The sequence below is a fragment of the Peromyscus maniculatus genome, chromosome 14 (assembly GCF_049852395.1).
Source record: "Peromyscus maniculatus bairdii isolate BWxNUB_F1_BW_parent chromosome 14, HU_Pman_BW_mat_3.1, whole genome shotgun sequence".
Classification (NCBI taxonomy): domain Eukaryota; kingdom Metazoa; phylum Chordata; class Mammalia; order Rodentia; family Cricetidae; genus Peromyscus; species Peromyscus maniculatus.
In genome coordinates, this window is record NC_134865.1 from 70,087,396 (window position 1) to 70,103,775 (window position 16,380).

Here is a 16,380-nt window from a genome sequence, read left to right on the forward strand (position 1 = left end):
GTCTACATGGCAAGTTCCAAATCAGCAGACCACAGTGAGACTCAGCCTTTCAAAAAAGTTTATTTCTGAATTTTCACTAGTTTCTTTTCAATGATAAGTATTTTCAGTAATACAATTTTAGTATATAGTCATGCTCTCCTTTTTACTTCTGTAAGCTATACACACACCTAAGACATATTTAACCAAAGAGTTTCAGAAAACAAGTATCTTATGTTTAATAATGCTCCAAAAAAAAACAAAATCAAACATGAAACGAATGTCTGGGTCAAGTAAATAACTAGTTTTTGTCCCACTGATTTCATAATTAGTGGCAAAGTTTTACTTAAATATTGGTAATAATCCTGTATGAGAACATGCGTTTTCATTCACTGATTGGGTCTAGTCACTGAGCTGTCTATATTGAGACATTGGCATTAAACATTTGGCATTGTTTTCACCAGGGTCAGTTTTGCTTCTCCTATTCTGAATGAAACATGGCCTGCAAAGGAAGAGAAGCACACGTCAGTATTCAAAGTACCTGGACCAGAAGCGTTATTGGGCCACTTTTGTCCACTTCTAATATTTCACCATTCTTTGTGCCAACTAAAATATGACCGTGTCCTAATGATATGGCACGTATAGATGGGTTATCTTCCAAGAGCAGACCTGAAATGTTAAAGGGAAAAGTTGTTGTAGGTATGAAGTTAAGATAATTCCAGAATGTATGTTTTTCCACTGATACTATTTGGGTGGTAAAAATTACTTTATGATTACTTTTTTTTAATATTTTAGAAATTCTAATAATACACTGTATTTCCTTCCTTCAATTTGTTAATCTAGGAATAAGCATAATAACATAGAATTCTGTTCTACCCAGATCCCACACTACCATTCTGATAACTACTTCTTTGCCTCATACATTAGCAAGTCTTCTTCCTGTTCCCCTTAGGTTATGTGTAAAATCCTAACCAGGAACTCTAATTCAGAGTAAGATATATTCCTTCATCCAGTATATTCTAGACAGGCCTCAGTGATGTACAGGCAAGCATGGCAGACCTAGCTCTTGGAAGAGATCTTGTGTGAGGAGGTTTTAGAAAGGGAGAATTTAATAAGGTAACTAAACTTTCTGAAGAGGGAAGTGAAGGTGAAGTCATCTAAACTAAATCCTGTTTGATATCTGAAGAGTGAGCACATGGTTCTGTCACTGCATGGAAGAACAGACTCTAGGAGCAAGTAAAAGTTTGCAGAAAAGGCCTCACAGTTCCTGAAAGAAATACACACACACACACACACACACACACACGACAATGAAAGATCTGCAAGGCTAGAGAGGAGACCAGCACAGGCCTTTCCTTCCACTGTGGGTTCCAGGGACTGAATTCAGGTTGTCAGGCTTGTGAGGTATACTCAAATTGCAACCTGACAATAAACTCCTGAATGCCGATAAGTATGAAAGTTAAATGTGAAAGAGTGTCATAGTTAGTCCATCAACTGTGTCAGAGAAGGGAGGAGAAGGACTCTGGTATCATGTTAAGTGATTTCTACTTAATTCTGATGCTCATAAAGAAGGGAAATGTATTTCCTGTGTTCCACCTCAGTGAATGAGTATACTAACAAATGATTAGTCTTTTCCTGAGCAATAGACTAAATAGGAAACCACCTTTAGATCCTGGGGCTAAATCAGCTCTTTTTATAGCATAGGTCTTCAGACATCTTTCAAAGGAATCATCCCAAAGGGCTACCACACCATCTTTTCCTCCAGTTACAAATCCCTATGAAAACAAAGGGTTGCAGTTAATAAAGACCAAACTACATCAAAAAAACAATGACCTGCTTTATATTGAAAAGCTCTAGAGAAAAGATTGTAGATGAAAGTCACAGCTTCTGAATGACAGGGATTAGAATAAGCATCTATTATAGTTCCCAAACATCAACACAGAATCTATAAAGATATTCATAGTGATAATAGGACAGGATCCAAAAGACCAGTTTCTACAGTGGGTGATGAGCTACACCTGCTACTTTCAGCAATCACATATTCTTCCAAAGCTTCCTACTTTACCTTGGAGAAGAAGGAACAGCAACGGTACTGAATAGGATATGATTATACAGAGAGCACTTAGCATAATGTTGACATACAGCAGGGGCTTACTATAGTAAGCTTTTATTTTCCTTTCTTTCATAATAATAATTTGTGTGTGCATGAGACACAGCTTTTCTGAATAGGTCATAGGACAACCTTTGAGGATTGGTTCTCTCCTTCCACTGTGGGTTCCAGGGACTGAACTCAGGTTGTCAGGCTTGTGCAGTGAGCATTTTACATGCTGAGCCATCTCACCAGCCCTTCCTTTACTTTTTTTTTTTTTGAAGCAAGTCTCTGTTTATAGCCCAGGCTAGCCTCAAACTTCCAATCCTCCTGAGTGCTGAGATTATAGACATGAGCCACCACTTCTAGCAAATCTTTTGGGTTTTATTTTAGACAGGGTCTCATGTAGTTCAGGCTACCTTGAAGTAGTTATTCATCCAAAGATGACCTTGAAGTTACGATTCTCCTTCATTCATCTTCTGACTGCTGGGGTTATAAGCATGTGCCATTATATGACATTTAAAACATACTTTTAAGCAACATGCCTGTTTCATATCATATTTATGGATGTGAAAAGAAAGAAAACCACAGACTATAGTTGGGTAGCCAAGCCAAGCAGAAAGCAGCGCTTCTTTCATAACTGTATTTAACTTAAAATTACCCTAGGTTACTTACTTTCTCCAATGCGTGCATACTGAACACTGGCCCATCGTGGGCTTTAACTGTTTTGACAAGAAAGATATCTCTCCAGATGCACACATCTCCTGTGGATGTTCCAGAAAAGGCCATCTCTTCAGTCCATCCATACACTGCACACATCATTGTGTCATTTTTCCCCAGAGTGCCTATATAACCTTTTCTTCCAATTAATCCTCCCCCTAATTCATAAAAGCAAAATAAATGTGAATGTGTTGCTTTCAAAATGTCCACAGTTATAAAGAAGTATAGACCTGGAATAAAATAGCGTGAGAATCCAGTTTAGCCTCATGCTTAAGGTTATTTCCTTCAACTAAGAATTTGCCTAAAACTATGCAAGTAAGGGGTTAGGTAATATTTAAAGAAAACAGGTAATTAATTTTATTGCCTAATGAACTCTGTGGATCTGGCCTCTGAAAATATAGAAGGCTGAAAATGCACACCAAACCTTAACATTTATCCATTTATGATTCAGTTTCAAGGCTATTAGATGCATAACAAAATTTAAGGAAAAATGTTACTCAATTACAAAATTTTAAGGTACGTATTTACTTTCCTTTTTTAGTAATTGAAGGTAGTCTGTGACAAATCATTGTTTATGTGCATGTGTGTTTTGCCTGCATGTATACCTATGCACCACATTCATGCAGTACCCAGGAGGTCCAGAAGAGGGCGTTGGATGCCTTACCTATGAGCAGCCTTGTGGGTGTTGGGAATTAAACATGGGTCCTTTGGAAGAGTAGCAAGTGCTCTCAACCACTGAGTCATCTCTTCAGCTGTTTAATATTTACTTTCTTTAAATCTCTTATTTTAAACAAATACGTAGATTGTGTGTATGTGTGTGTGTGTGTGTGTGTGTGTGTGTGTGTGTGTGTGTGTGTGTGTGTGTGTGTGTGTCTCAAGTGTTTCTTAGTAGGCATTTTCAATTCCAAGTGACTGATATGACCAAATGAAAAGCTTGTTTAAATTTATGGGAAAACCCAAATTCTATTTCATTTTATAATTATAAACACTATGATTTACTTAGTCTCTGGTATAGCATTCGATCTGAAACATCAGTTCACATTCAATATAGTTCACAACTTGAAAGTCAGGTGAACTTGGGAAATGTCATTACACAGTCTGTTGTTTTCTCATGTTTTACTTCTCACACGTAAGCATTTTCTCTGAAAGGTTTCAGTTCATTGAGACTTCAATGCCACATTGCTGACATAAATATACTATTCTATTTGAAAAAGAGGTGTTTTATGGTAAAATATGTTTATTACACATTTGTGATTTATATTTACAAATGACTAAAAAAACAGAATATTTCTGTATTACTTTATAGCATACAAGGCATTTTTATAAAATTTTTCAATTTTAGTTTAGACTATAAAACATCTCTTTAACAAAAGGGATAAATCTGTACACCAACTGATTAATCCCACAGGTTAAATTATCTTTGTTTGAAATGTATCAAGACAAGAATATCCCTTAAAAATTAAAGTCTTTCTTTTTGATGGTGGGGATCAAATTGGCCCTGAGAAATGTTAGGAATGCATTCTACCCCTGACCTATGACCCCTCCCACCCATAATGTTATCTTGGATAATGTTAGGTTTCTGGAAAGATGTAAAATAACAGTGTTTCTGCATAGTCCTCTATCCAGTTTCCATAAATAGGAACATCTGAACATCACTATCCCTTTGTCAAGACTAAGAAACCAAAATCATTTACACAGTGTTATTAATTGAACATTAGGCCTCATTCAGATTTCACCTTTTCTAAAAAATTTTCTTTTCCATCCCAGGATTCAGTCCAGCATACCAATTGTACTTAGATAAATTATTTTAAAGGCAATGCTTTCTAGCATTTAAAAAGAGTTAAAAGAAACATTTCTTTACCTGCTCGACGCCAAAATTTCATGTGTTTAATCCCAGCTGTAATTAGTTTATCAGGCACATAGGGGTTCATCTTCACAACAAAAATCTTATCTTTACTGCCTCTGAAATAAACCAGAATGTTTTAGCTCTGCAAAGAATCCATCCCAAGACAACTCACATCCTAGCTAGAGCCCTCCACCTACTAGATTGGTGTTTCCTGCTGGTCTCTGACATTCAGGAATTGTACATTTGTCACTATTTAAGTATATTAACCATGTTCAGCAGATTCTCCAGCCAGTACAGAGTGAAAACAGAACTTCATTTAGGTATTACCCATGAGATTTGCTGTACTGTGCATAGGGAATGAATGCTGTTTATGACATGAATGAGTTAAAGAAACCTTGAAACGGCAATTTACTACAATTTAGCATACCCTTCAATATTCCTGTTATTACATATATTTATTTTGGGGGAGGGGTATTCATGCCACAGCATGTGTGTCAGAAGTGGGAGGACAGCTTGCAAGGACCGTTTCTCCCCTTCCACCACGAGGCCCTGGTGATGAAACTAAGGTTATGGTTGGTGCCTTTACTCACTGAGCCATCTTACCAGCCCCTCAAAGTTCCTTGGAACTACTGTGTCCTTGGATATCATCTATATTCTCCACAAAAAGCATTCATATTTTAAGTACTTTAACATCTCAATTTGAGAGTAACAAACTTAAAATGTAGCCTCCAACACTGTTAACTACTTCTCCCTTCAAAGCACTGTTAATATTCTATTATAAAATGAATCATGCTCAGTTTAGAAAACAGAAATAAAGAAAAATATGAGAAAATGACACATAATTTCTTTTTTGATATATGTACATCTTTTTTCAATTACATGTATGAGCATTTTACCATGCTTCCCAGTTGGTATAGAATTGCTTTTAATAGAATTCACTCTTTGTGATGGTAAATTGAAATAGTAATTTCCAATGTCCCATTAAGGCACATTAAAAATGGGTTCACAGGAGTTAAACCTACAAAGAAATAATAAAATCATTTCTCTTTTAGCTTGATTATGTTTATTTAAAGGTAATAAAAGCTGATAATCATAAAAACTCCCATATTATCCTGACTTCAGAAGAGTGAAGTAGGTGGTAACATTAGTGTTTCACCAACATGGCAAGGGTTCTCCCTACCTGGCCACTGAAAGTTTCTCCCCTTTCTTCCAGTCCCACAGTACAACGGTGTGGCTGTCATCTATTCCAACTGAAGCCAGGCGTTTCCCATCAGCTGTGACAACCAAAAGGATGAGATTCTGAAGTCAAAACCATCTAATGTGTTTTCTAGAGCCACAGGTTCTCATTTGAATAGGCCCTCCACCCCAAGACAGTGTGATGTGTAAGCCGGTGGACCAGTTAAGAGATGGGCCTGGTGTGAGGGGATTGAACTGCCGGGTGCTCGGCCCTAAGAAAGGTAGACAGCCCTCTCCTGAAGAGTTAGCTCTATTGTAATGGTTGGTACAACAAAAGCAAGTTTGGCCCTTAATCTCCCTGGCTTCCCGACTCACCGTGGTATCTCTTCCTTTTGCACTTACTCCAACCATGATGCTGTCAGTTATGCTGTGACACAGCCAGAGACTCTTGCCACAAGCAGAACCAATGCAGCCACTTGCCTTGAATTTTCAGTTTCCACAACTGTGAGCTATCCAGGTCTCTGTTTTTATTAGTACCCACCTTAAGGTGTTATAGCAGAAAATTGACTAATACGCTACGGCCCTACATTTACAACTTGAAAATGTTAGGCATGTATACATCCATGAAGAACTAAAACTTAGAAGAGAGTGGGGGTAATGGTTCTTTTAACTTGTGTGTGTGTGTGTGTGTGTGTGTGTGTGTGTGTGTGTGTGTGAGTCAAAGGACAACAATATAAGTTGGTTCTCTCCATCCACCTTTATATGAGCTCTAGGGATTGAACTCAGATGGTCAGGTTCATGCAGCAAGTGATTTTACTCATAGAGTCATCTCCAAGCTTGGGTAATGGGTTTTTGAATCATTATCACACTTGACCAAAGTTACTTTATGTATTCATTAGGTTGAGAAGAAGAAGGCTGGGTGGGGATGGTAAATGTATAAAATGATGGGTATCCAAACATCCTGTGAGGTGATTATTATATATGCCTACAATCAGATCATCATACTAGGGCCTAGGGGTATAGATCAATGGTAGAGCACTTGTTTGGTGTATATAATCTTGGGATCCATTACTGGCACCACACACATAAATCACCCTATACCCCATCAATATAAATTTTTTTAGGTCAATTAAAAATAAAACCAAAATATGTATTAAGAAAATAAGAAAGGAAGAGAAAACAGATCTATTTCAATTAAATTCACTATTAAGAACTCTACTATGACATAAAAACTCAGTGACTATGAAAAATTTATAAAACGAAAAACATCTGGATTACAACACACTGTCACTAATGCGGCTGCTTTAGTGAAGGCTGAGTTTCAGTCGTCACTGTTACCAAACAACAAGTAAATGACTATGTAAACATTGAAGCAAGTGACTGTCGTGACATACTGACAGAAGTGCGTGTGTTTACAGGTTCTAAGGGGCAAACTGTAAGAGGACCTTTTCCACTCTGCCTCACTTTTGCAAATCTTAGCTAGTTGTTCAGTGCTACCACTCATGTTTTTATTGCTGACTCACTTAGTCTGCTCTACATTTTCCTGTTTCTTGACTATTAGTACTCTTGAAAATATATGTGTATATATGTTTTCCCCACAAATCTCATTTATGGATAACTGACTTTGGTTAAGGCAGCAAAAACATTACTTTTTCATAATATGCACTTCTACAATAAAACATTTTTCTTCCAATCCGCACATCAGGTTTCACTGCAGGTATCTATCTTTAGCTGCTAAACTGATAGCATGAACTAAAATTATAAGATGTACTGAAACTGCTACTTAATATAGACACCTAGAAAACATTCTCATTTCATTCACCCTAAACATTTTCAAAGTTTACTTTAAAGCTGTAAAAATTTAACATCAAAATTTGCCTAAAGGGAAGGTACTTATTATAAGAGGAACCATGACAGTTTTAGGTGTTTTGCACAAAGCCATTTTTATGCCGATATTAACATGGACATTTTAAAAAGACTTTATAGCTACAGTCATTACACTATAATTCTAAAGAAGCCAGAAAACCTAGTTCAACCCTTATGTTTGATTAGAACAGTATGCAGACTTGATAAAAACTGTGAAGGCCATAGCTAAACAAAGTTTAGGCAACACTGATTTAAATGATATATTTTCGCTCTATGTTTTGATCATTCTTCCTGAGATAGAAGAGTCTTACCTGAGAAATCAACTGCACAGACGCCATATTGGTGGTAGCCCTTTAATATAGACAATGGTTTAACGGTTTCTGTGTCCCATACGTGAATTGAGGGATCTCTACCTACCTGATAAAAATATAATTATAAAAGCCATTGTAAACAATTCTTTTTATAACTGTTAAAAGGAAATAAAACACTTATGTAGCCTTTATTTGTCATGGAAATTTATTAAGTTAAAAAGAAAAAGAAGAGAATAACCATGGTATTTTTTCTCATTAACATTTCTTCAAACTCTCAGTGGGATTGAAGAAAGAAGAATGAAGAGATAACCAAGGAAATGATACAACTTTGTGAAAATGAAAATGTCATGGCATGATCCACTATTTTACTAACTAAAAACAATCTGAAAATGTTAATTAAAGGGACTGGGGTTGTGGTTCACAGATACAACCACATGTTTAGTATATATGCAGCCCCTGGTTCAATACCCTGGGCAAAATAAGAACAGATAATAAAGTGAGACAGTCACAGTATCTCTAGGAATATTACAGAATTATGTATGACTCCTTCTACTCCTTCTACAATTCACAAGAATGATAATAAATAACTACTAAGTACCTATTGTTGGTAGGGTTACTGTGATAGGCACTTTGAGTATTATGACACTCAGATAACTTTTGTAAACTCCTTAGAAAAACGGGACATTAAGGACAAATGGTACTATATACTTAATTGTGGGAGACCTGGTCCCACTTTTTCCCCAAGGGTACTCTTGAACAGGAAGAAGTAAGAAATATTTAGGTAGACATAGAGGAGAGAGAGAGAGAGAGAGAGAGAGAGAGAGAGAGAGAGAGAGAGAGAGAGAGAGAGAGAGAGAGACAGAGACAGAGACAGAGACAGAGAGACAGAGAGAGAGAACAAAAGATAGCCTCAGGAGGGCCTGGTCAAAACCCACCAGCCCCTTCTGTCTCTTCTAAAGGGCTATTTATAGAAATGCCAAGGAGTGGAGCAAAAGACTTCACTGTAGCACAGAAAAATGCAGACCCTTCCAAACACCTGGTAACCACACACGTGGTCAAGCCATCCCCTTATGCAGCCCCGCTGGGTAAAAAAAGCTCAGATCTCACTAGGAAACCTCTGTGGGCTCCCACACTTAATAAGAATAAAACAACTTTCAGGAAAAGACTTTATGAAACATATAACACAAAATAGAGCTATGACTTCAGAAAGTACATATCTTCGATGAAGAGAAGCAAGCAAGAATATTCTAGATTAGAATACTGGTATAATACAGAAAGGGTTAAAACACTAAGCATGTATATGAAACCAAAAAGGAAAATAGCACTATGGCATTGTTTTTCTACCATATACTGTTTTTATTGGTGCATATTATCTAAAATAATGGGGTCATGACGTTTTCACATGAATGTAATGCACTTTGGAGCACACTCACCCTCCCATTCCTGGCTCTTGGTCCCCCTCCCCTGATTCCCTTGTTCTTCTCAAAAGGGAACCCTTTGATTTGCATGCCTTCTTTTAAAGTCTAGACTATGGGGACCTGTGAGATTGTTCAGTGCTACCAGCAAGCCTGAGTTCAATCCCTGGACATCACATGGTGGAAGGAAAGAACCAATTCCTGTGAGTTGTCTGACCTCCATGTGTACACACACACACACACACACACACACACACACACACACACACACACACCACAAATGAATGTAAAATCTAGATTCTAAGGATTAGGGAGATGTCCCAGTGAGTAAGGACGCTAGCTCTGTGAGCATGAGGACCTGCAGATATAATTTGAACCCCTAGGATCTTTGTACAAAGCTAGTACTGTTGTCTGTGTATTAAGTACTAAGTACTTAGTACTAACCTCAGTACTAAGGAGCAGAGACAGCAGCTCTCAGGAGCTCACTGGCTAGGCACTGGAGCCAAGAAGGTGAGCTTCCCACTCAATGACAGCCCCTCAGCCTCCATCTTTTACTTGGAGGGTTCAGAGCATTTACACTTAAGAGTTATTATTGAAGAGTCTGTACTGAGTTCTTCTTCACCTTAGAAGCTTTCTGGAGTACCAATTCAATATTGTTTGCTTTATAATTGTCATTTGTTTACTCTTACAGTCAGGTTTACTCTTTCTAGAACTTGCATGCTTGTGTTTATCTTTCTTGTGTTCTCTGTGTTCTGTAGTTGAGCTTTTAGCTCTTTGGATTCCTGATGTTCTTCCTTCCTTTCTTTGTTACCCCATCTCTTCTTACTCACAGAAGAAACTTCAAATACACCTTCTTAACCACTCGCCCACTGCCACTCTTCCCATCCCATTCATCTTTAACTTGGTGCTATAGTTTGGATCTGAAGGGCCCTCGAATATATACATGAGAGTCGATCTCTAGCCCATGGTTGCTATCAGGAGTGGCAGAACCATTAAGACATAGAGCCTAGCGGGAGGAAGCTCAGTCATTTGGAGTATCACCTCAAAGGGGACACTTAGATTATGGCACATTCCTATTTGTCTACTTCACAACCAGCAGAGCAGAGCAGCTTCCCCACCATGTGTCCCCAGCTATGATGTGCCACTTCCCCATGGGCCCAAAGGCAATAAAGTCACATAACTACTGAAACTCCTGAAGCTGAGGAGCAAGATAAATCTGTCCTCTGAATGAAATGTCTGAAGTAAAGAACTTCAGACATTTTGCCATAACAACAGATATGAGACTAACTCATTTGGTTTATGATGCTCACTTATGCACAAGTAATCTATGATTCTCAATTATTGCTCTAGAACTATGCAATTAACTATAAAGATTATATATACATACTATCATTTTATATAAAAAGCAACTCCTAAAAAACGATAGAAACCAATTATGCTTAATTTTGAGAGTTTTTAATATATAGGTATAACAAAATAGCACTAAGTCAGCCAATGCCTCATTAAGTTCTTCATCTAAACATTATTAGTGATTTTTAAGTTTTACCTGGTCTCTATAAGTTTTGTTACTCTTGACAGTTTTATAACATGATTTTTGCCTAATCCTCGATTCCTTCATTTTTATCACTATTTTCTTCATAATTTTGTTACCTATTATTTAAATATAAACCTTCAAGATTCCCCTTTTAAATATCCAGGCTCTTTTTTCTATATTTTTACCTGAAATAATTTTGTTTTCATTTACATTATTAAACCAGCAAATGTCTCCTAAGCCACTCTGATTTTTTTTAAAAAAATATATAAATTCAAGACCTACATTTTCAATTGCCTATTGATCACTTTAGATGTCTCACTGAAGTGATGATGGATGATATGGACTAACATTCACTGAGAAATTACTTACCTGACAGATACTGCCCCACAGTCCTCTCAAAGTCTGGCTTATTTAACAATCATCATAACTTAAGTTAGGCACCAATAGTATCCTCCTTTTAAAGAGGAGTAAACAGAGGCACACAGAGACTCTAGAATTTGCCCATAGATAATAAATAAATACACTCAGATTCAAACACCAAATTCAGGCTGGTTTAACGTATATATAGGAACATAGTAGTATGCTTGGGGGCATCTCATTTCAGGGGTCTAGGTACCTATGTTAGTCAGTGTCCTATCTCTATGACAAAATATCTGAGGTAATCAACTTATTTTGACTCATGGTTTTAAAGATTTAATTCCATGGTTGTTTGGCACTTTTGCCTTTGGCTCTTAAATACTCATAGGCTGAGGTGAAAATAAACTGAATAAACATCAAGAAGGTAGTATAGTTCTTAAATACAGTAAGAATCTACAAACAACATTTTGCCTCCTGCTGTGGATATCATTCTATATAAATAAAACACTGATGGCCAGTGACCAAGCAGGAAGTAGGTGGGACAAGGAGAGAGGAGAATTCTGGGAAGCGGAAGGCTGGGAGAGAGACATTGCAGCCACCGGCAGGAGAAGCAGCATGTGAAGACGCTGGTAAGCCACCAGCCACATGGCAAGGTATAGATTTATAAAAATGGGTTAATTTAAGATAAAAGAACAGTTAGCAAGAAGCCTGCCACGGCCATACAGTTTATAAGTGATATAAGCATCTGAGTGATTATTTTATACGTGGATTGTGGGACTGCGGGGCTTGGGGAACCTGGAGAGAAGCCCTCCAGCAACAGCCTCCTTCTTTATGAATACCCATATAGAGAAGTATCTAACAAGATTTCAAAACCTGTGCTTTGGCAAACCTGGTAAGTTGGTTCTGCAATTGAAAGATAAAAGACATGGTCATTCTGTGCTATAGAGCATTTTGTTAATTAATTACATTGCTTTAGTCACTCCACCTAAACAGATCAGGTTTGGGGACTAGAGAGATGACTCAACAGTTAAGAACACTGATTGCTCTGCCAAATGACCCATGTTTGATTCCCAGCATCCATTCAGAGGCTCACAACCACCTATAATACAGTTCCAGGGGATCTTGTGCCCTTTTCTCCACTCCATGGGTACTGCACGCACATGGTACACAAACATATATGTAGGCAAGAATTCATACACATAAAAATAGATCTCAAAAACAAGTTTTTGAAAAGCTTGCCTATCTGACTTATTGTCACATGTCTTTTAAGGGGACTTACCTGGCCTGTGGCTACATAGTCCTTCAAAGGATGAATAGCCAGACACAGAATATCGTCATCATGACCCAGGTAAAAACGCTGTGTGTTCTGTTGTCTATTATATATGACACCCACTGCTGCCACATGGTACACAATTTCACCAATTTGAGTGTAGAAAAGATTACTTCGACAGTCATAACCTCTGTAACTAATGCAGAAAATAAATCATACACAATGCATTTTAATCTTTGATCTGATCAATACAGAGAAGTAGGTATCACTCAGATTATTTAATTTCCGGTCTTAAGGAAACTGAATAGTTAAAGGAAAATGCCAGTTTCTTAGAATATACATACTGTTATGGGCCTCTCTGGTTACAAATAGCTAAATCTAGGTTAAGGTATTAATAAAAGAAATCAGGTACAGAAATTTCTGTATTCTAGTATTTGCGAAAACACTATTAAATTTGTATTTTACAAAGTAAAACCACTTCCTTTTATACACAATAGGGTAAGGAATGAATACATATTTGCATTCAAATATTTCTAAAAGTAATTACTATTTATAGGGGAAGGAAATGACACCTGGGACAAGGGCAGGGGGAGAAGTGGGAGGAAGGTTTCAAGCAGCACTTCGTTACGCACATCGTTGAACCCTGACAATGTAATAAATGTCCCAACAGTAACTTTAAGCAATCAATTAAATATAATATTTTAATAGGATAATTAAAATGGTTAATACTATCCCATCATTAATTTGTGCTTCAAAGATGTCAAATTCACACAACACAGTCAACAAAAATATTACCTATTTGAACACTGGAAGGGAAATACTGTTTTTAAAGATTTATTTTATTTATGTGTATGTGTGTGTACCTGTCACATGTGTGCAGGTGCCCTTGGGGGCCACAGGTGCTTGGAACAGAATTCAGGTCCCATGGAAGAGTAGCAAACCTTCCTAACCACTGAGCCATCTCTCTATGCCTAGAAATACTTTTCATAAATAAATTCTTTTCAAATTCTTAGAAAGTATTACCAGTCTGGTGAGAAATTCATGCTTACTGAGGGGAGGAAATTGTTCCTGTGGAGCTGAAATGTGAGGCCTGTACAGTATGTGCTCTAAGGGATGCCAGAAACTAAGAACAATTAGCTAAACATTAAATCCTAAATGCACAGGCAAAAAGGGATTCCGAAAATTCCAATTTAGTCATATTGGAGGAAAGATAATTACCTATTACATTTTTAAAGGTATCATGTCCACTTCTATGAATGCAGTATCAAACTTTCAAAAGACAGTTTTTTAGAAATGTAATCAAGACTTTCAGAGTGGCTCATGTGTGCCAGACAATGCTGTCCATCATCACTGGCACTGCTCACTTACTCCTCATTGCAACATTTTTAGTCAGGCAACAATTTGAAGACAGGGAAACAGAGGCAAAGTGAGGCAGGGTGACTTGCCAAGCTTTTAAGTGCAAACTCAAAGTCAACACACAAATGAAAAATAGCATTTTATACCCATGAATGAAGTGTAACCGAATACTATTTCCTGGAGCACGCTCTCTTCGTTTAGAAGTAGCACTTTTCTGTTTTTCTTTGCATTGTTCTTTAAGCTGAGGTAGATCTTCTTTGTAAACCTTAAAAATGTATATACATAGAAATATAATTAGGGTTGCTATTAATAAAGACGCTCATATCCTCAATATAACTTTCAGATGCTGGTAAGAGAACACTTTGTAAAATTTAGTATTCCAAGAACTTTTATACTTCAAAGAGAATGTGGTGGTGTACTGTGACAAAATTCTACAGACAAACAGAATACAGACTTACTTAGCACATCAAGGATTTAATACAAAAGAACATTTTATGTAAGTGTGCTAGGATGTTCAAAGGGGGAAACTGAAAGAACCATCCATTACTGGAGAAATTAAAGCCATAAATATTCACAATAGATAAAAAGTAGCAGAAGTCAAGAAAATAACCTGGACTTTTGGGGGACAGCATCACAGGCTAATGGGGCATTACCTGCCGGTGATAAGTAAGCTGTGTCTCTTGCTCAATCTCAGAATCCAGTTCCGGAACATCAGATAGATCTGAATCTGATTCGTCACTGTTGGACTCAGCCAGGCTTTCTGTAAGGTTTTAAAAAACAAAATACCATTTGTTTAAAGATTTACTTTCAAAACAACAATGTAAATTAATAATTAAGAGGTGACTCTATCAGCTTGACATGGAAACAAAGCCATTAAACAATAAAATGAAATGACCCACTCAAGTGACATGGAGGTCAGTAAACTGTACTACAGGTTATCTTCCTGTCTGCTCACTGCAAACTCAAGAGCACCTTTAAATTCCTCCACTGACTCCTCAATGAGGGCTACACCAAATTTAAATATCTATGTAGATACAAGTGAATACAACCTATAATCAGCATTAAAAATACTACACACAACAGATGAATTGACATTTTTTAAAGTATATACAAGACCCAAGAACCCATATCTCTGAGATGAAAGATTAATTGTTGGTTCTGCTAGCAGAACTATTGCTTCACTTATTCAACAAATTAAATCTCAACTCAAATACTTCACAAGGCATACTCTGTGATACCTGACTTTAAAGATACACACTTATTTTAACAGGAAATTTCTGCTCTTAATAAGCTTTAATGGTAAAATCATTACTATGGAGCTATTAATGCAGAAGCTGTTTAAGCTTACCTTGGGGTGCTATGTGAAGAGCATCTTTTAATTTTCTTTCAGGAATGAATTTCCACTGAAAGACAGAGTGATCAGCTCCACCAATAGAAATAACCCACTGATAATCATGTGACCATCTGACATTAGTTACGTGAGCTGAATGGCCAATATATTTTCTAAACTTGGCGCCTATAACAAAAATATATCTTTAAATTGATAGAAGCCAATACACAAAAATACCACCTTAAACAACAACTATTCTATCCAAACTATTACAACATCACACCATTATCTTAAGTATGAACAGAGTACCAGAGTGCACTGCGGGTTCTATTGTTTAAAATGTTAAATTATATCATTTGGTTAAGGTTTACACACAATGTCTCCCATTTTAAAGGAATTGTTAGTTATTTTTTTTTAATTTGTGATAGCAACTATTTCTGAAATTCTATGTTTCTTATATACTCTATATCCTGATGTTATGATGTGGCAACATATACATATCTCTATTAAAACACACTAGCTACAATAATGCTTAGCTTCATATTGATATTGTTTTAAAATTTTTATAAGTCTGTATGTTGAGATGTCAAAAATTCCATAAATGAAAATCAAGAGAAAAATTTTCATCATGGTTGTGAATTTAGGGATAACTTGTTTTGGGTTTTTTTGTTTGTTTGTTTGGTTGGTTTGGTTTGGTTTTGTCTCATTGGGACAAGCTCTCACTATGTAGCCTAAGCTGGTCTTGAATTTATGATTTTCCTGTCTCAATCTCCTGAGTGTTGGGGCTATATACATATACTATCACCATATCTGACAGGCAGCCATCTTCATCAAGGCATAAAATAGTGATGAAAATTCATCTAAGATTACATTGTATTTCTTCTTAAGAGTAACACTGTTATTCTAAGAAAATTTTTTTTCAGTGTTAGGGATCAAATCCAAGGCCTTGTGCATTCTAGCTAAGTACTTCACCACTGAGCCACATCCACAAACCTCAAGAATAATTTTTAAAATTATTTTTCCTAAAAATAATGTTATATGTAGCAGTAGAAATCAGTAACTTTCCAGATTTATAATTTCTTCACAGTTTAGCCTAGCAAACTCTTATCAAGAAAGATTTGGCCTTATCTCTCT

General features: G+C 36.7%; 1 protein-coding gene across 12 annotated transcripts in view; it reads right to left on the reverse strand.

Annotated features, from left to right (window-relative positions):
• Nucleotides 1–16,380, reverse strand: part of Eml5 (EMAP like 5) — a 122,317-nt gene that overhangs the window by 54,802 nt on the left and 51,135 nt on the right. For 11 of the 12 annotated variants that reach the window (XR_013044454.1, XR_013044456.1, XR_013044455.1 and 8 more), the window contains exons 11-20: nt 15,265–15,432; nt 14,570–14,676; nt 14,063–14,181; nt 12,570–12,756; nt 7,985–8,090; nt 5,812–5,905; nt 4,647–4,747; nt 2,741–2,943; nt 1,640–1,751; nt 518–645 (exon numbers count right to left, since the gene is read on the reverse strand). Coding sequence is in view for 8 of the 12 variants with exons in the window: in XM_042261024.2 (XP_042116958.1) it covers nt 518–645; nt 1,640–1,751; nt 2,741–2,943; nt 4,647–4,747; nt 5,812–5,905; nt 7,985–8,090; nt 12,570–12,756; nt 14,063–14,181; nt 14,570–14,676; nt 15,265–15,432 (1,325 nt within the window). In the remaining 4 variants the exon portion in view is untranslated. The remainder of the gene's footprint in view (nt 1–517; nt 646–1,639; nt 1,752–2,740; nt 2,944–4,646; nt 4,748–5,811; nt 5,906–7,984; nt 8,091–12,569; nt 12,757–14,062; nt 14,182–14,569; nt 14,677–15,264; nt 15,433–16,380) is intronic. The other variant, XM_076551182.1, reaches the window with a different exon arrangement.